This window comes from Dromaius novaehollandiae, chromosome 12 (genome assembly GCF_036370855.1).
Source record: "Dromaius novaehollandiae isolate bDroNov1 chromosome 12, bDroNov1.hap1, whole genome shotgun sequence".
NCBI lineage: Eukaryota > Metazoa > Chordata > Aves > Casuariiformes > Dromaiidae > Dromaius > Dromaius novaehollandiae.
The window spans coordinates 4,908,245-4,927,229 of NC_088109.1; the positions used below are offsets into that span (position 1 = coordinate 4,908,245).

Genomic DNA, 18,985 nt, shown 5'->3' on the forward strand with positions numbered 1-18,985 from the left:
TGGGTTTTTTACTGCCGGCGCATGAGAGCGGGCATTGTCCGCGCCAGGGCCCCGCGCCGGCAGGAGGCACGTCATGGAAACAACCGCTCGCGGCGGCACAGACGGGCAGGGCTGGCACCGCGCTGGGCCTGAGGGCTGTTTTATTTGTGGAGAAAGCCAGCGAGCACCCCGAGCCCAGGGTCACTGCTGCGGGGGACACGGCCCCAAATGCACCAAACCCCCAGTGGCACTGGGGTGCCCGCTGCGGCGGCCATGGCCCCCCACATGCCGAGAGCGCCGGCTACCTGCGGCACTACAAGAGGGGGACCCAGCGTGCCCCACCATGACACCCGTTTCGGGGCTCAGCTCCGTGTCGCTGAGGGTCACTGGGGCCAGCCCAGGAGCCGGCCCTGGCATCCAGGGTGCTGTGGGGGCGGAGGGCCTCTTGGTCCCTAACTGCAGCCGAGGGACCGCGGCTGGCCGTGGACAGCCAGGAGCACCGGTGGGGGCCCAGCAATTTCCCCGCCAGGACTGGGCTCCAGTCCCCCGCGCGCCCAGCAGCACCACACACCCGCCGGGGCAGGAGCCTCCTGGCCAGGGAGCCGGTCCTCGCCACCAGCCGCCCCCGGCTGGCTTCGCAGCCCCCCAGCCCTTCCCCTTGGGTCCCTAGGTGGCCATGGCTTGCCGGGGCACGCGGCTCCTCCCGCCATGCGGTTTGGCCGCCTGCCCCTTCTTGCCTGCGGCCATGGCCGCCAGGGCGTGCTTGGCCTTGGCCAGCTTGCTCTTGCGGCGCTGGCGGTCACCGCACCACAGGCGGGCGCAGTACTCCTCCACCCGCTGCAGGTCGGCGTAGCTGAGGAGGTGCATGACGTCCTTGAACCAGGTCTTGGGAGCCGGCACTGCGGGCCGGAGCGCGGGCTCGGAGCAAGGCGGGTGTGCGGGCTCGGCCTCCGGCTCCCGCTGGAAGCCGCGCTCCAGCTGCTCGCTCTCGATCACCGCCAGGGCCGTCTTGGCGACGGTCTGGGTGAAGCCGTGCTCCAGCGTCTTGCAGTAATAAACGCCGGCGTCGTGGCGGTGCAGCTGCCGGAAAAGCAGCCCTTGCTCCGTCTGCAGGATCCGCTCGTCTGTCTTCACCTGCCGGCGAGCCCGGGGCCATGAGACGGGGCGTGCAGGGGGCCTGTCCCAGACTGCGTGCCCCCATCTGCGCCAGGAAGGCGGCCAGGCACGAAGGGGAAGGGAGACCATGCGGCAGGGCCGCACGGAGATGTCCTGACCCCGCCGGCTGCCCAAGAGCCGCTGCTGCCCGCAGGCAGGGCAGGGGGCTCAGGGGGCTCACCTCGTCCCGCTGCTCGTCGGGGGGCCTCTGCACGAACCACTGCACGCTGGCCTGCGGCGACCGGGGCGCGCACTCCAGGAAGGTGCTGTTGTGCTCCGCGCCGTAGAGCACCTTCTCCTCCACGCGCTCAAAGTCGTCCACTGGGCGAAGAGGGATGCGCGCTCAGAGCCCGAGCCCTGGCGCCACTCCCCGCACGGCCCCGTGGTGGCCTTAGCCCCCCCCCATGTCCCCGCAGACGGGCATTGGGGAAGGCCACAGCCCCCTCTCCATGCCAAGGGCCGCTGGTGCAGTGGGGGCACCTTGGCCCCTGCCCCCTTGGCTCTGCACCAAGCTCACCCACGACGGCTATGGCACCATGGGGGCAGGACAAGGTGACCACAGCACCCATTTTTCACCGCTGCCAGCCCAGACACAGGGAGCCGGGGCTCTCAGCACGCTCCCTGTGCCCAGGTGGCCCTGCCCCACGCAGCCCCAGCTCTCACCAGTGAGGTTCTGGTCCAGGCACTGGTGCATGGGGTTGCCGTGGCGGACGTCCTGGCGGCGGTGGCGGCGCTTGCCCGCGGGCTGGTAGCGCGTGCAGGCCACGCCGTCCCAGGCACAGTAGGGGTCCCGGGCCAGGCAGCACTCGGCGCAGGCTGTGCCGTAGGTCTCGCACTGGTGCAGCCGCACCTGGGCCACCCCCAGGCTGCAGCCCACGTAGAGCGTTTGCTGGGGGACGGCACGAGGCGGTGAGGCCAGGCTCCCCGGGAGGGGGCCTGGTACTCCCCACAGTCGAGGGCCCAGGCTCAGGCACCCTCGCAGGAGGGATGCAGGAGGGCTCAGCCCCATCTTGCGCGGCCGGGGCCGCCGCTCGCCCACCCCGCACGCCCCGGCTGCACTCACGCGCTTGACGGAGATCTCCATCTGGGTGATGGGCACCGGCGCCTGTTGGGGAGGAGAGTGGCCGTGAGGCTGGCCAAACCCTCACCCCGGGGGTCACTCAGCGCTGCAGGGGCTCAAGGGGCACCGGGAAAGTTTGGGGAGTTGGGGGGAAATACACGTGTCCGGACACCCCTCCATCTGCCAGAACCAGGAGGGGGCAGATGCTCCCTGGGCCACCGCAGGGAAGGGGTCCTGGGCCAGGGGACCTCCGGGGTGCCCTGTCCGCTCATGGTCCTGAGCCCCCCAAGCCATCTCTCTCAGCTCTCCTAGGGCCTTTGTGGAAGAGGCAGCAGCTGACCCATGTGCACCCCCAACCTGGGCCTGCAGCACCCACCCTGCTGCCCACTCCCCCCACACCTTAAAAACCTGCAGCTCCTCCAGAACCACCTCCTCCGTGGCGGCCGAGTTGCCTTTCTGCAGCACCACAACCTTCAGCACCGAGCCAGAGTCTGGGGGAAGCGGGAGGATGGGGACGTGAGCCTCTTGCCGCCATGGACCGACAGCACGGCCGGCGGGCGAGCAGAGCCCGGCCGAGCAGCCTGCCAGTGGGTCCCCCAGCAGCAGGGGTACGGTGCTGGGGAGCCCCTTACTTTGCTTTTACGAGCCTCCCTGCATGCCCAAAGGTGGGCCCAAGGTCTCCAGCACCCTTCGGGCCGCTCTGCGCCAACGCCACGGAAACGCAAGGCAGGACACGGCTACGCAGCGCTCAGCCCCATGCCCCCATGCCTCCCGGCCGAGGTGAGGGCTGGTGGCCGGTGGGTGTGGACCTGCTGTACCTCTGCGTACTGACCTCCGTTCCCTCACATACACGGGCTCTAGAGTCAGCTTGGCCAAGAAACTCTTGCATGGCTTCAGCCTCAAAGCGTAAAGCCAGACAAAAGCAGATGGAGCTGGCGATCCCACTTCCACAGAGCAAGCACGCGAGGTGTGACAGCGCGTGGGACAGGGCCAAAGGGCTCCAGGAGAGGCAGGCAAATGATGCCCCGTTTTGAAGAGTGCAAATGAACTCGTTAGGATTTTCTTTGAAATGCTTCTGAAAGACTTTCTCAGGCAGTGGCTCCCCAGCAGTAACTGCCTGGGCTGAGCTGGAGGGCGGCCGCGCTGCCCGCACCACGGGAAGTGAGACCAGAAAGCCTCAGCTGGGCAGCAGGACCACAGCCCAGAGAGGCCACGGATGCCCTGAGGACCATCCTCACGTGCAGCTGGCTGGACTGCTGCTCGTGCTGCCTACCTGTGCCGAGGAAGAGGACGTCGTACTGCCCATCCTCGGCCTCCACCCGGTCCACCACGAGCTGGCGCAGGCGGTGCTGCAGGTCGGTCTTCACTAGGAGGGGCTGGCGGTGCCGCGGGTACACGGCCTTGTACATGAGGGGGTGAGCACGGGCGAAGTGCAGCACGTCGTCGGGGTAGTCCTTGGTGGTGCTGTACTGGTGCCTGGGCTGGCTGGTGGTCTTGCTGGGGCACTGCGGGGCCGAGAGAGGCCCCCGCTCAGCCTGGCCACTGGCCCAGCGGTTGACCTTCCCTCTCCCACCCCATCCTTGTGCAGAGGAGCCAATTTGGGACCCAGCCCCTAGCAGTGCTGGGGTGGATGCCGCAGGGACCCCATCCCATGTCGTGAATGAGAGGGGCGTCAACCGCGTCGCCACAGCCCCACCAGCCAGAGCAGCTGGGAGCCTGGTGATCTGCTGGCCAGGGAGTTGCTCACCACGCCGGGCCGCGGGTAGGGCACCCGGCCCTCGTAGGCGGCCCACTGGTGCAGAGGGCTGTCCCGGTGGGCGAAGGGCCCGTTGAAGACCTCCCGGATGTCGGCCATGCGGTACACGCAGACGGCGGAGCCCCGGAAGACGTGGCTGAAATGGGACAGCAAGCAGCACTAGCGCAGTTGTGCTCATCACTGGCCACCCAGGAACCTCTGAGGGACCCAGGGCAGGGAGCACTGATGCTCCAACGTTTCTGTCCATATTGGAATGTAGCTGGCAGGGATCAGGGACTGACCACACAAGCTGTGGTGACGGTGGTCCCCGACAGGGCCAGTTACAGCCCAAAAACCCACACGCCAGCAGCCTACCATCCTGCTCCCCCAGCACAGCTAATGAAAGCAAAGGGAGGACGAGAACCACCACAAGCTCTGCTCAAGTAAATCTTAGGGAGTTAGAGATTAAAGCAGGAGGACTTCAAGACTGTGAAAGAGGTGACAACTTGCACCTTAAAACAAGAGCAAGGGAGAGGAAAAATCCTGTTCCCCAGACGACGAGGCTGGGAGGGCATCCGCTCAGGGAGCCGAACCCCACACCCGACAGGCCAGCGAGCTGCCGGCAGGCACTGTGTGCCCCTTCCCATCACAGGGCAGCTGATCTATCTCATCCCCAGAGACAAAAACGTGCTTGTGACCCAAGTGTCTGCATCCAACACCATGCATAAATAAGTCCCCCACCAGGGCCGGTAACCGCAGCACCATGCTCCTGATATTAGATCCCAGATGCTGGGATGCTCCTGCCCTGCAGCCCGGGCACGGGATGCTGCCAGCCCTTCTTGCCCTGCGCATCCCCGCGCGCTTGCGCTATTGCTTGCTTGCTGCTGACCAACATCTTGAAGCAGCCTCTCACGGCCACGAGAGACGTGCTTTGAAGCAGGACCTGTCTTTGGGGTTGGGGAAAACCAGAAGCTGGGGCTGGGCGACTCACCTGACGGTGCTGAAGAGGGCGTAGATTTCCGGGCTCTTCTCATCTTTCGTCCTCAACAAGAAGACGTCCTCTGGGGAGGACGAGACCGAGCCGCGAGGTTTGTCACTGCCGTAGACACAGCCCCCCAAGCTCCCCGGAGCCGTGGCCGAGACACCAGCCCCCACACCCCTTACCCAGCTCATCGAAGTGGGTGTTGATGCCGCCGGGGCCCGGGACGGAGCACACCAGGCGGGCTTTGTTGAAGGTGCTCCACTTGTTCACCAGCACCCTCTGGCCTCCAGCGTCATTCTGCAAGTACGGGGAGAGTCGGGGCCACTGCCACGGCCTGGAGGACGCTCCCTCTGCAGCCCATGAGCCCCGGGGAACCCTTGGCTGCACAAAAAGCCCCAGTCCCCATGCAGAGGGCGAAGGTGGGGGGTGCGCGGCAGCTGCAGGCACTGAGCCCCAAGCCTGCACCTCCAGGGCTGCTGAGGGCTTCTCTGGCCAAGGACGTGCATGGGCATCCAGGAGCAGCCAGCCTCCCGCGGCACCTCCCAGCAGCACGGGGACACTGCCGGCAGGGCCGGGCAGCGGTGCCATGCTGCGTTAACCCCTTGGGAAGGGAAAGGGTGGGGAAGACAAACAGAGAGCAGCCTAGCTAGGAGGCTGTCCTCAGAAACCACAGCGGGAGCAGCCCCGGGACCGCTCTCCGCTGCGCTGGAGGCAGAGCAGCCCTGGGGTCAGGCAGGGACGAGCGGTTCCACCGCCTGCAGAAACAGGCGCTTCCCCGCGCCGAGACCGCTGCAGAAAGCCGTCCCGGCAGCTGCTCAGGGAAAGCGGGTGCTCAAGAGGTGCGGGGAGGTCCGGGGCATCCCGGCTCGTCCCCGTGCCGTCTCACCACGCAGATCCGCGCCACCCGGCTGAAGACAGCGTGCTCCCTGCCGTCCACCTCAGCCACCTTCTCCGTGAAGAAGAAGTAGACCTTGTCGTCATCGCGGTCGTCGCTGTCTGGGATCGCGTAGGCCGCCACGAACTTGGGGTCTGCGGGAGAGCCGGCGGCGTCGGGCGGGGAGCCCCGTGCGGCGCTGAGCCCGCCGCGCTGCCCCCAGCCCCGTTACCGCTGAGCAGCCGCTGGTCCGTGTCGGTGCGCAGGGCCGGGCGGGCGCCCATGCTGCGGAAGAGGATGGGCTCGCGGCCCAGGAAGTCGGCGGCCAGGCCAGCGTAGAGCTCCCCGCCTGCAAGAGCGCCCCGTGGGCGGGCTGAGCGCTGGGGCCGCGCAGACCCCTGCGCCCCAGCCCCCAGCACGTACCGACCACAGCACTGGCGAAGGGGCGGTCGGGCTCGTGTGGGCACCTGCCGCGGCCGCTCTCCGCGCGGGCGGGCTCGAGGCCGAAGGCGTGCTGCTGGGAGGGAGAGCGGGCGCCGGTGGGCCGGGCGGCGGGGGCACTGGCAGCATCCCCGCGGCAGCGGCGGCGGGCACCCTACCTCCCCGCGGGGCCCCACGTGGACGAAGGCGCAGAGCGGGCGGAAGGCGCCCGTGCCGCAGGCCAGCAGGTGGGTCCGGTTGTAGGGGTGCAGCAGGCGGACGTAGTTGGCGCACTCAGTCTGCGGAGACAGCGGGCCAGCCCCGCGCGCCGTTTGCCAGCCGCCGCGACGACACCTCCCGGCTCCGAGGTGCCGCAGGGACAAACGGACGGTGGGTTTTCCTGCGCGGGGCCGGAGGAGCGCAGACTCCCCGCGCTCACGTGGGCTACGCGGCGTCCGGCCGCGCGGCCGCACCGGGGCAAGATCCCTTGTGCTGCTGCCTCTCGGCGGCTTTCGGAGCCCCCTCGGCAAAGCCCACGTAACCCGCGCGATGCCGTGGCCCCGACCAGGCACCCGCCGCCCCGGGAATCACCAGGGTGAAATTCCCACGCGGCGCCCAAAAGCCCCAGGGACTGTCCCTGGGGCGCCATGAGGACGTCCCCCCCCCCCCCCCCCATCACGTCCCTGAGGGGTGGAGAAGCCCGTGGGCGAAACAAAGGGAGGAAACACGGAGAGAAGACGGATACCCGGGGCCGTCCTGCACTGCTGCAGGCCAGCGCCCGTCCATCGGTAGCTTCTGGGACCGTCCCCCTCCCAGGGCAGTGACCGCAGGGGCTCATAAGGCCCCTTGCAGGTGGCACTGAGGCCAGGGCAGGGACCCACCAGCCCCAGCACCATGTGGGATTCACCACAGCTCTCCCAGCATCTCCTGCCGGTGAGGGCCCACGGCGGGGGGCCCCCAGGGCTCGGAGAGCCGCGATTATCATGGACGAAGCCTCAGATGGGGCCGAGGCTCCTGCTTGGGCACGACCATCCCTGGCTTGGCAGCTGTCCCAGGCCAGCGCCAGCCCTGCCCAGCTTCCTCCGCTGTCCTCCACGGCGAGGGCGCGAGACCCCTTGTCTGCTGGGAACGGAGCCGCTGAGCTGCCCCTGGGGGTTCCCAGCCTCCCTGCTGTTTATTTTCCCTTTGCAGAGAGCCTCTAAAATAGCACGTTAAAAAAACCTTTGAAAAATAAAAATCGAGCCTGCCCCCAGCCTGGATCTGTCGGTGGGAGCTTGCAAAATAAACATGCAGCGAGGGACAGGCACTCCTGAGAGCAATTAGTCTGGGCTGGGGGGCTGCGGGGGCTTGCTCCTGCTCCCTCTGCTAGACTCCTGTTTCATGTCAGGGCAGGGGGGACTCAGAGTCGTTACAGGGAGGGACAAGGTCTGGGGAACGAAGCCACCAAACCTGACCCAGCTACAGATTTCCCATCGTCTGGGCATGGCCAGGACAGGACCAGGCCCCGCACCGAGCTCTCCTCCGGCACGGCACGGCCTCCTGCCTGGCTCCAGGCACGGAGCAGCCTCGCCAGCTCCCTGCCGCAGCCTCCCCCCCCACCCCGACCGCCTTCCTTCTGAGACCACGCACCGCTCAGCGCACCAATGGCATTTCTGGAGCCCAGCGCAAGCACGACCAGGCTCGGGCACCAGCACCCGGGGACCCGCGGCAGCACGGAGCGGGAGAGACTCACCGCTGGGTCCTTCCCCTTGCGGGCGCACTCCTCCGCCTGCCCGGGGACGGGCGGCCAGTAGATCTGCAACGCGAGGGAGCCGTCAGAGCGGGGCAGACCCCGTGGGAAGACACCGCCGCGCAGGCTGCCGGTGACGGCAGGGACCAGCCGTGCAGCCACGGCCGAGGGGGCCGGGAGGCGTGCCGGAGCCAGGCCCACACTGGTCGGCTGCTCTCGGCGCGACAGCAGCTCGGGTACGCAAGCCCCCGACCTGGGCTCGGTGACCCGGCATGCCGGAGGGGCGCTTCGCTTCCGTCTCCGCTTGCCTCTGCCAGAAACGGCCCCAAGCCCAGGGCCGTGTTTTTAAAACCCCCAAAGGGGAGAGGGCAAAGGGAGGAGGGGAGGCGCCACTCAGCTTTGCCGCTGCTCTGTGCCCCCTCTCCAACCAAGGGGCAGCGGCGGGCTGGGGGGTGCAGGCCTCTGCCAGCTGAGCCCCAGCACAGCTCGCTGCAGCAGTGGGCGGCTGCACGCTTGCTTTGGCCCCGGGGTGCTTGGCGGGATTTGGCTCACCTCCTTGGGGTCCGCGCCGGCCCGGTCCAGGCGAAGGGAGTAGAGCACATCCTTGCCGCCGACAAAGAGCTGGTCGCGGTACTCGTCCAGGTAGAGGGAGCGGAAGCCCAGGGGGCTGCGGAGGCCGTAGAAGAGGACGGAGCGGTTCGTGCTCAGCAGCTCTGCCGGGTGGGGAGTGGCGCATCAGGTGCTGCCCCCCTCACTCCCGGCCCTCAGCAAATTCCCCCATAACACCGCGCGGATAAACGCCCGCTTGCACCGCGGCGGCGAGGAAGAGGGAGGATGCTCGGGTGAGAGCAGGACGCTCTGCCGGACACAAAATTGCCCCCGAGGTCCCCACACCGATGGATGTGGCACTGCCAGCTCCATGCCTCCTCCACCAAGCCGCGTGACCCCCAAAGCCTCCTGGTCCCCAAAAAGCTCCCAGACGTGCAGAGCCGCAGCCAAGGCAGCCCAGGGCCGTGGCTGAGGAGCACAAAGAGCCATTGAGGAGCACGGCCACGTCCCGGTATGCCCCCGCGCCCCTCGGCCGCCCATCCAGAGCAGGTGGCCAGCCGGCACCACTCACCCCGGCAGAGCCCCATCCCGGTCACGGCATCCCCGTGCAGTCCAGGTCTGGTCCCCGACGGACAGGGTGGCACCAGGACAAGCCTCTGCCCTCGTGGCCAGCGCCAGCCCAGGACACCAGGGTTCCCAGCATAGCTCTTGCTGGGGGTTATTTGCAGCTCACCCCCCCCCCGCCCCAAATCCTGGCAAGGCTGGCTGCATTGAGGGATACTGCCCTCCGTCCCCCCCTGCACCCGTCCCCACGGCAGGGCTGCAGGCGCTGCGATGCCCACGGGAGCTGCCGCGGGACCCTCCCTCCCCAGCCCATCTCCCTGGCAGGGCCGCTTGCCTCCCAGGCACCCCGTCTCGCCAGGCCTGGCCTGGGAAAAGGCAGCCGTCTCCTTCTATTCTTGACCAGCAATAATATTTTCCCAGCTCAGAATAACACTGGCAAAGTTGACGGGCTCCTTTTATTGTTTCGGGCAAGGCTTTCCCCGCTCCCCAGCCCGGCGAATCGCTCCCGCTCCTCGGTTACACCGGCTCAGCGCCCCCTCCCTCGCGGCAGAAGGGTCCCCGGCCCCATCCCTGCTCCGCAGAGAGCGGCCCCTGGCCCCCACGGCGAGGGTCCCCGCTGCACAGGCCCCTCGAGGGGACCAGGGAGAGCTGGGACGGCAACAAGGTCTCCCATCCTGTGATGCTCCCAGGACGCACGGGAAGGACGGGCTCTTTTCTCCTGTTACACCAGTGCACCCCCCCAGCTGGAAGCCAGCGCAAATCCCACCACCACCACCATGCATTCACCTCCCCAGCCTTGACTGCAAACGGAGCTGCCCAGTTGAGCTCTGGTTTGGTCAAAACCAGCAGCAACCCCCTCGCTGGAGTCCCCCACACACCTTTGGGCAACGGCGCTGCAAAGACCCTGCAAAAACCCTCCCCAAAAAACATCCCTTGGGCCCTGCAGGGCTACAGACAGGGAAACTGAGGTCTCTCCTCTGGGAGAAGAACTTGCAGCCGCAGGGTGAGCTGGAGACACAGCCACCACCAGCCCAGCGATGCCACGAGAGGAGGGGACATCCCTGCACCCAGCGTGGAGCCAGCCCCCCCAGCCAGAGAGCACAACTGCTCCCCCTAATCCCACCCCCGAAGCAGCCCCCGAAAGCCCCCCCCACTGCCGGGGCCACCAGCCGAGCCCACCCCGCGCTGATGAGCTAAGCTAAAGCAGCTTCAGATTTCCGCAGCTCATTTTTGAGGCCGTCCACAGACTTCTGATGGTTTTAATTGAAATTTTCATTTTCTTCTTTTTCATGGAAAAGGCAGTGGCAGAACTTGTTTCATGGGAAATCACAGCTTCTGGTTCCAATTTGGAAGAGGAACAGAATAATGGGCTCAAAAGACCTTCAAAACAAGTTCGTTTCCCACAGGAGCTGGAGAAAGCCGCCCGTCCCCAAGGGGCCGTTGGCGGGACTCCCGGCCGGCGTCTCGCGCCCCTGGGCAGAGGCACCTCTCGCCCAGCCCCTCCGCGCGGAGGGGACTTTGCACTGGAGCCGACAAGGGGACACCCCAGCAGAGCAGGACTCTGGTCCCTGTGGCGAAGCTTTCCTGGGGACCCCGAGCCCTCGTCCTGCCACCAAGTCCAGACCAGAGGCACAAGAGAAACAGGATCCCAGCGTGGGGCAGAGCCTCGAGCCACCCCACGTGCCTCCCGTGGTAAGCAGACCCCTCCGCGCCTCAGTTTCCCCTTTCCAACAGCAAGGCAGCTCTGCAAGCATGACGCAACAGCGCTCTGGGGCAGCCGATGCCACCGCCTGCCCAAGGATGGACCGAGGGACGCAGCCAGCCCACGGTCACCCCACATCCAGCCCAGGGGCCCTGCCAGCCTGGGCGCCCACTCTGCTCTCCCGCTGCCCTGCCATCGTGCCGGCACAGGACACTTGCCCGGGCGAGCCCAAGCCCAGCAGCACAAGGTCAGAGCGGCTTCCCATCAGCGCAGGGGTGCGTGGAGCAGCTCCCCGGGCTGTGCAGGAGCTGGGCTGCCCTCGCTCCTTCCCCCCTCGGGAAGCAGGAGACGGGCATTACGGAAGGCTTTTTTAAACCAGGTCCATTGCTTTGGAGCAACCCGGAGCAGATCGCGATGCTCCGGACACCCCCTCAGCTGTCAAGTCTAGCTGAAATCAGCAGACGGATTAAGCCAGCGGAGCAGGGAGACCCAAGGGGCCGGAGCGGGAGCCGGAGCCCGGGCAGAGAGTTTGGGTTGAAACCGGCGCAGCGCCCGGAGGGCCCCGCCGCACCTGCCCCGCCGGGAGCCGCCCCGAGCCGCGGCGACCCGCCCCGGCCGAGCCCGCAGCGCAGCCGCCCCCCGCCGTGCCTCAGTTTCCCCCCGCGAGCGAGCGCGCGCGCTGCTGCTGCTGCTGCTGCTGCTGCTGCTCCTCCTCCCCTCCCCCCCCCCCGGGCAGGTTTCAGACCCGCAGCCCCGGGAGCTGCTCAGCGGAGCCGCTCCGCTCCGCTCCGCTCCCCTCCCGGCCCGGCCCCGGCTCACCGCGGTAGGGCAGGCGGAGCCGCGGCAGGCTGCGCCCGGCGGCCAGCAGCGCGCCCCACAGCCAGCAGGCCGCCGCCGCCGCCCGCATCATCCCGCCGCTGCCGCCCGCCGCCGCCCCGCGCCGCGCCTTTATGGGGCCGCGTCGGGCCCGGCCCGCCCCGGCCCGCCCCGCCCGGCCCCCGCGGCGGCGCCCCCGGGAAGCGGCGGGGGTTGTACCCCGCCGGGCGGGCTGGCGGCGCCGCTGCGCACCCCGGGACCAGCCCAGCGCCCCTTCTCCCTCCTGCTGCTGCTGGCCTGGGGAAGGAGCGGGAGGAGCAGGCAGCGCCCTCCCGGCGCTCAGCACCCCCCGGCCCCCGCACCGGGCACCGGCTGTGCTGGGCCAGCGGCAGCACCGGGCTCTGCTCTCCGGGGCCCGGCAGCTCAGCGCCCCAGCTGCGCGGGAGGCCACGGCCGCTCAGTCCTGTACGAGCCACCAGAGAAGCCATACGGCCTCCAGCGTGCTGTTTGCACCCCGGTGGGGGGTGCAGGCGAGGGGGCGTGGGGCTCTGCCGCGAGATTCACCCACTGGCAACGGCAGAGACGGGAACGGGGCCTGTGGGTGCTGGGGAGACCCCCTCCAGCACGGCTGCCCCCCGCGGCCCCCTCTCCCCTAGGGTCGTAATTCAAAGTTTCCAGCCCATGAGGTCAACGAGGGAGAGGAAAAGAGCCAGGCCTGCCGGCGAGGCACCCGGCCCTTCGCCCTCCGCCGAGCCAAGCCTCACCCGCGCCAGCCCTCCCGCGGCCTGGGGCTTTTGGCAGCTGCAACTAGAGAGGAGGGGGGTGTGCGGGGCGCCCCGGCCGGCCCCCACTGCCCAGGAGGTTTTGCAGCCATGAGCGGGGAGGAAGAGCCATGTCGCGCCCAGGACGGGGAGCAGCAGAGGGCCGGGCCCCTGCAGGGCTCCGCTGCGCTGGCCCATCCTGACCCGCGCAAAACCGTCCCGTTTCGACCCGGCAAGCCCGCGGCCCAGCTTCCCGCAGGCTGGCATCTCTGCCTCGCTCTTATCGCCACCCCCGTGCTGCTCCCTGGCGCCAACGGGTGCTGCGTCTGCCGGTGCGGGCAGCCCTGGCAGATAAGCAGAGGCAGCCTGCCCAGGCCCGCAGCGCACCACCGCTCCCAGCCCCGAGGGCTGGGGAAGGCGCCCGGGCGGGCTCCAACGCCCCGGACACGGCACAGGAGCACCGTTAACCCCAGAGCTGCCGGCCACCCTGCACCCGAGCCAGACTCGAGCAGCGCCAGGCTCCCGTCTCCAGCACCACCGCAGCTGATCCCAGCCCCGAGCCGGACGCTGTCTCTCCCCACTAAGCGCCAAACCCGAGGGGACAGGCAGCACCGCGCGGATGGACAGACAGATACCCCCCTCCTGGCCTTGCTTATCAAGATTTATTGAGAGAAATGGCACGGTGAGGACAGGGGGTGCCAGGGAGCGTCGGCTCTGCGAGCGGCAGCCCCTCACTCCCTCCGTCCTGGCCCCTCCCCAGTCCCGCGCGGTGCTCAGCCCTCAGCGGGCAGGGCCGGCACGGAGGCCAGGGCGGGCAGCAGGCGGGCGTAGATGTCGATGCCCCGCAGGAAGACCTGCTCGTTGAGGAACTCGTTGTGGTCGTGGAGCAGCACCGGCGTGCGGGTCATGGGCGAGAAGCCGACGGCCGGGTGTCCCGCCTAGGGCACCGCGGCGTCACGCAGGGGCCGGGCACCGCAGGGAGCCAGGCACCCACGCTCACCGGGGGCAGGAGCCCTGGGCCTGGCCTCCCTGCGCCAAGCTGGGCACCGGCAGCCACCATCATCACTCACCGCACGGATGTAGCGGCTGTCGGTGGCAGCGGGGAAGATCTCCAGTTTGAGCGGCAGCTTCCTGCCAAGGGAGACGCCGGGTGGGCGCGGGCCAAGGGGACAGAGCGCGGAAGCCTGGCAGGCCCCCGAGCCGTCTCCCCCTGGGGACACTCCATGCCATCCCTCTCCGACGGGACACTACTCACATGTCCCTGCAGACCCCGCTGAAGGCTTTCCACCACGGGTCCGACTCCTCCGTGGAGGTGATGTGCTGGTCCATGCACTTCTGGCGAAGGGAGAGGGCAGGTGGGGGGGGGCACCCAGCCGGGGACACAGCGGGCAGGGCTGACTGACCCCCCCGCCAGCCCTCACCTGCATAAACTCGTAGGTGACGCCGTCCCCGGCGGCCTGGCACCATGCTGCTACCTGCTCCTCGAAGGCCTGCCAGAGGGAGCAGAAGAGCGGCGTGAGCCCCGAGCCCACTCCCCTCCCACGCCGCGCCGGCATCGCGCCCACCTTCAGGTCCACGGTGGGGGGGATGCGGACGTCGAAGCCGGCTGCCATCTCCGAGGGAACCACGTTGAAGGAGACGCCCCCCTCCAGCATGGTCAGGTTGAGCGAGGTGACGTCTCCCAAGGTCAGGCCTGCGTCGGACCTCAGCCTCGGGGGACGCGGCGGGGAGTCATCCTCCACCGCCACACGAGGGGGGAAAGGGCTCCCCGACCCTGCCACCACCCTCAAATGGGTAAACTGAGGCACGGGGTCGTGGGGCTGGACGGGACACGTTTGGGGCACCGAGGAGCCCAGGCGAGGGCAGGGAACCTCCGCGGACCGAAACGGCACCGGTGCCCCTTTCCTACCTCTGCTTCTCGCTCTCCCTGAAGGCCAGGAAGGAGGTGATCACCTTGTGCTGGGGAGACAAACGCGTGGGGTGGGGGCTGGCTCCGCGCGGGACCCCGGCCACCAGCGCCAGCCGGATGCGGGGCCCCAGCCCCACAGCCGGCCCTCCTGCCCCACAGCTTTCGGGTAGGAGGGCACTGGAGCAACTGGGAGCCCACCATCGCCCCAAGAGCGGCGCCCTGCCACAGGCCCCCCAGCAGCCACGGGGCCGGCAGCAGGGCGCCCTGGGGGCACCCCGTCGCTCACCATCTTCTCGGCTGCCGTGTTGCTGATGAAGCGAGAGCCGTGGCCGGGGCTGCCCGCGCACTTCACTTTAATCCCTGCCGCAGCGGGGGCAGAGGCACTGAGCGCGCGGCCTGGCACCGTCCCAGCACCCCGCGCCGGGTGCCGGGCAGAGCCGGGGCTGGGAGGGCGGCCACGCGCTTACTCACACCAGGGGCTTTTCTCGCCGTAGAAGACGCTGAAGGTGTCGGAGGGGCTGGCCAGGCCTGCGGTGGGCACGAAAGGGACGTTAGCGGGGCACACGGGTGCCGAATGTGTCCTCTTGCCCCCTCGCCCTCTGCCCTGGCACGGGAGATGGAGCAGTCGAGACGGTGTTTCTCCTCCAGGCCGGCGCTGCCAGGGTCACAGATGGGGGGAAGGAGCCAGGCCGGGGTGGGGGTCATGGGGTGCCCTGAGGGACCCCCAGAAGCGCTGCCAGCTGCTCAAGAGGCGATGCCAACACGCAGAGGGGTGCGTGCCAGAAGAGGTGCGGGTGCCAGTGCTCTCACGCCCCGGCAGCCCTGCCGCCCCTCACCTTCGTCCAGGGCGAAGCCCACGTTGAGTGCCTTGAATTCGGGGCGCTGCACGAACATCTCCATGCCCTTGTGTCCACCCACCTCCTCGTCTGCGGAGAAAAGCCTGGCGTGGGTGACGGACCCAACGTGCCCCCCACCCCACGACCCCCTGCTCTCCTTCACGAGGCGAGTTCGAAACCTGGACAGGTCAGCAAGGGTCCCTCGTGAGCAGAGGATGCCTCTCAGGTGCCCAGATGCCATGGTGAGGGGCGCGCGCACAGTGTCACCGAGCTGCCAACCCCCTCCGTCCCTCCAAGTAGGTACTCACCGGGCACAAAAGTCAGGTGGATGGTGCGGGCAAAACTCTTCCCCTCCACCTTCAGCCTCCGGATGGCCTCGAGGTACCTGCAGGGCAGCGGCATCACTAGGGTGCCCAGGCACATGGAGGAGACGGGCACGGCATGCTCGGAGCCACCCCAAACCACGCTAGGAGGTGGCAGGAGCAGGCTGCTCTTTCCCAGCGCCCAGGGACAAGGTGCACAGGGAGGGTGGCATCCTGCCCTACCCCATGATGTCCAACTCTGTGCCCCCTCGCCATGCCACCGCCCGGTGCGGAGCCCTTCACTCACTGGATGGAGACACACTTCATGTCCTGGGCGCCCCGGGCGTAGATGTTGCCTTGCGAGTCCTTAACAGCTTCGAAGGGGGGGTAGGTCCAGTGCTCCTGCGGGGACGAACAGCGCCGGCTGCAAAGGGCACAGCGGGCACCGGGGGACAGCTCTGCCCTGGCCAAGCCTGGATGGGCGCTGCAGCTCCCACCACCTCCTGCTGTCCCTGGCACGACTCCAGCAGCGCCTGCCCGAGCAAACGCAGCCTCCCGCTCCCCGTGCCCTCTCTCCGCTCGAGGGAGGAAAGCACTGGGCAGGAACGGGCCGCTTTCCCCTGACGCCGGCAAGCTAGGAGAGATGCCACCAGCGCAGCTGCAAAATCCTCTTCACCCGGCACCCCCAAATCCCGCCTGGCGTCCCCGCTCACCCACGCCACCCTCCGCCCTTCCCCGGCACCTCGAAGACTGGCACGACGTCCGTGTGGGAGTTGAGCAGGATGGAGCGCAGGCTGGGGTTCGTGCCCAGCCAGGTGAGCACCAGCACCACGCGGCCCGGGCACACCTACAGAGCGAAGGCAGGCGTCACCGGGGTCCCAGCGCCGGGGCCGGGCCAGGCCGGCTGCAGAGGAAAAGCAGGAGCCTGGGAGGTTTCTTAACAACCCCCGGCAGGTCACCCCTTTCCACGCACGACCCTCCGGGCAGGACACGGGCGCTGCTGGCAGCGCGGGGAAGAGGACCAGCGCCCAGGCATGCTGCTGACAGAGCCCGGACGTGGCCACAAGCAGCCGAAAGCTCCTGGCTGGAATTGAGATGGAGCCACGGCTAAGGAGACAGACACATCCAGCATCCTCCTCCAAACCCCGGGACTCCCTGGTGCCAGCCAGTGCCTGCTCCCCACCAGGAACAAGGGACATCTCCAGCCAGCGTGACCCTGGCTGGTCCCTCACTAATCATAGTGCAGAGAGCCATAAAGGTCAGTGGGGCCCAGCCCAAAAATAGAGCGTAAGGGGAGCTTAGGGAAGCGCTCAGGTCAGCAGGGGATTATAGAGAGCAGGAGATTCACCTGCCAGGCTGCCACCCCCAGCCCATCTCCTGGGAGCTGTGAGCGGGATGGTCCCGTTAATAAGTGGCTTCCTGATCCAGGGGCTGGCTAGCCACCGTCCCCTGCGGGATGTCGCCGTGGCCAGCCAAGAAAAGGGGGTGCCCAGGGCAGCAGGGACATCTCCCTGCCTTTGCCCAACTCCAGGACGAATACGCCGCGTCCCGGTATGCCCAGCAGACACCAACCCCGCGGCCGAACCCTTCACAGGGGCGAGCGGGGATGGGCCGGTGTTGCTTACCTCCACTTTCTGGCAGGCCAAGCCCAGGTCAGTGCCAACACGCTCCAAAAACCGCACGGCTGCATCTGGGGGGGACCAGAGACACCGAGGTGACATTGGGATCTGCCTCCCCTCTCGCCGCACTTCCATGGCCCCCAGGACCCGAACGCTCCCACGGGCTAAGGAAAGCGGCAGCCACAGAGGGCAGCTGATGGAGACCCTGATCTCCCCAAAAAAGATTTTGAGGCACTTTAAGGAGAAGATGGAAATACTGCTGGAAGAGGAATCCACAGCGGTTATCATGCATGACAACAAGCATCTTCTGTGCAGGGCAGCGCGGAAAGGGAGCCGCACGCCTACCACCCCCCGGCAGGCAACAAACACCGAGCAAACCCGGCTTCGCTCGCGAAATCCCTGCAGCGGCCCCACCAAAGGCACCGCCAGCGAGATAAGGGGTGCAGGCGTTCCCCCAGCGCTGATCAACCCCAGCATCAAGGGAGCCGCGGCCCGAGGACTCAGGCACCTGGGTCCAAAGACCGGAGCTGCGAGGCGGAGGAGAAGGAACGGGGCTGCTGCCCGCACCACTCCCGTCTCGGCCCTCTCCTCCCCGCGGCGGCCCCAGCGGTGCTCTGGCTCTCCAGTCCCTTTACCGCCAGCAGTGCTGGGGACCGCCGAAGCGGCGCTGGGGACACCCGGGGGGCCGTCCCCGCGGCAGCCCCGAGGCAGAGCTCGCCTACCGTAGTCGGGCTCGGGGTGGACGGTGTTGATCTTCAGGTACTCGCGGAAGAGCGTAACAGAGGGGTCCTCCGAGGCCTCCGCACCCTTCCCCGGCTTGCCGGGTGCCATTTCAGGTCGGCGACGGGGCCGCCGGGCTCTGCGGGAAGAGCGAGGAGCCGGTTAATAACCCACCGGCCCCTCCAAAGTCCAGCCGCCGGCTCGGTCGTCACAGAAACCAAGCGGCGCGGGGCAAAGTCCCGCCCGGGGCGAGCGGCGGGCCGTGACGGCGGGGGGCGAGGGCTCCCGGGGACAAGACGCTCGCAGGGCAGAGACCCTGGACGGAGACGGCGTGTCCGGGTGCCAGGGGCTTGTGGGGGGACCCCGGGGACTGGGGGGGCGCAGGGTAGGTGCTCTGGGGGCGCGGCAAAATGTGCGGGTGGTGAAGGGCTGCGTGGGGATGCGCAGAGGGGCTGCGGGAGGTGACAGGAGGGTGGCAGGGGCTCGAGTGGGGCCTGAGGGGTGCTGGGGGGCCGAGGGTGCAGGTGAACACGGGGTGGCCAGGGGTAGGGGAGGGCGCGGGGAGGCGCGGGGCACGCCGTGGGGCTGAGGTGGGGCAGGCGCAGTGGGTGCTGTGGGTAGGGGCGCAGGGGTTAACGTGGCAGGGGGTGCCGGGTGCTGCGGTCAGGGGTGCCGGAGGGGTACGGGGGCACCGTGGTCGGCACCCGGAGGTGCGGGGTACTGTGGTGAGAGGCACAGCGAGGGCGCAGGGGGGTGCACACGCATCACGGGAAGGGATGCAGGGGGGTGCAGGCGGCTCAGGGGGGTGCAGGGGTGCTGTGGGTAGGGGTGCAGGCGGCTCAGGGGGGTGCAGGGGTGCTGTGCGGTAGGGGCATAGGGGGTGCAGGGGCACCACGGGTAGGGGCTGAAGGGAGTCTCGGGGTGCAGGGGGTTCCGGGCGCCGTGGGTAGGGGCGCCGTGGGAGGGGGCGCAGGGCGGCCCAGGGTGCCCGTGCAGGGGGGTGCGGGGGTCCGTGCGCGGGGGCGCTGCACGCAGGGCCGTGGGGGCGCCGGGGTGGGGGCGCGTGTGCCGGGGCGCCGCGGCGGGACCCCCGGCCCGACCCGACACGCGCCCGGCCCTACCTCCGCGCGGCTCCCCGGCGCCTGCTCCGCCCCGCCCCTGGCCCCGCCCCCTGCCCGCCCCGGGCCCCGCCCCGCCCCCGGCTCCGCCCCCCGCTCTGCTCAGCTCCGCCCCCTCCCTCCCAGCCCCGCCCCGCCCCGCCCCGCCCGCGGCC

The 18,985-nt window shown here is 68.7% G+C and overlaps 2 protein-coding genes across 3 annotated transcripts; both read right to left on the reverse strand.

Moving 5' to 3' along the window:
• Positions 1-123: 123 nt before the first annotated feature.
• On the reverse strand, positions 124-11,680 carry SEMA3G (semaphorin 3G). Of its 2 annotated transcripts, none has more exons than XM_064518722.1 (16): positions 11,569-11,680; positions 8,487-8,647; positions 7,938-8,000; positions 6,385-6,504; positions 6,209-6,299; positions 6,018-6,134; positions 5,798-5,940; positions 5,094-5,208; positions 4,921-4,990; positions 3,942-4,086; positions 3,468-3,699; positions 2,594-2,685; positions 2,198-2,239; positions 1,798-2,023; positions 1,316-1,455; positions 124-1,113 (listed from the first exon to the last, which is right to left on the reverse strand). In XM_064518722.1, exons 1-16 carry the CDS (start codon positions 11,657-11,659, stop codon positions 646-648), a joined length of 2,316 nt encoding a protein of 771 aa, XP_064374792.1. In that variant the 5' UTR covers positions 11,660-11,680; the 3' UTR covers positions 124-645. The 2 variants fall into 2 exon arrangements, with proteins under 2 accessions (XP_064374792.1, XP_064374791.1); XM_064518721.1 differs by having other exon boundaries at positions 6,209-6,302.
• Positions 11,681-12,969: 1,289 nt separating this feature from the next.
• On the reverse strand, positions 12,970-18,941 carry ACY1 (aminoacylase 1). The gene is made up of 15 exons (XM_064518726.1): positions 18,834-18,941; positions 17,715-17,851; positions 16,999-17,063; positions 16,116-16,220; positions 15,681-15,775; positions 15,380-15,456; positions 15,072-15,161; positions 14,707-14,763; positions 14,522-14,595; positions 14,236-14,285; positions 13,892-14,036; positions 13,748-13,816; positions 13,582-13,661; positions 13,397-13,457; positions 12,970-13,264 (listed from the first exon to the last, which is right to left on the reverse strand). Exons 2-15 carry the CDS (start codon positions 17,821-17,823, stop codon positions 13,100-13,102), a joined length of 1,242 nt encoding a protein of 413 aa, XP_064374796.1. The 5' UTR covers positions 17,824-17,851; positions 18,834-18,941; the 3' UTR covers positions 12,970-13,099.
• Positions 18,942-18,985: the final 44 nt, after the last annotated feature.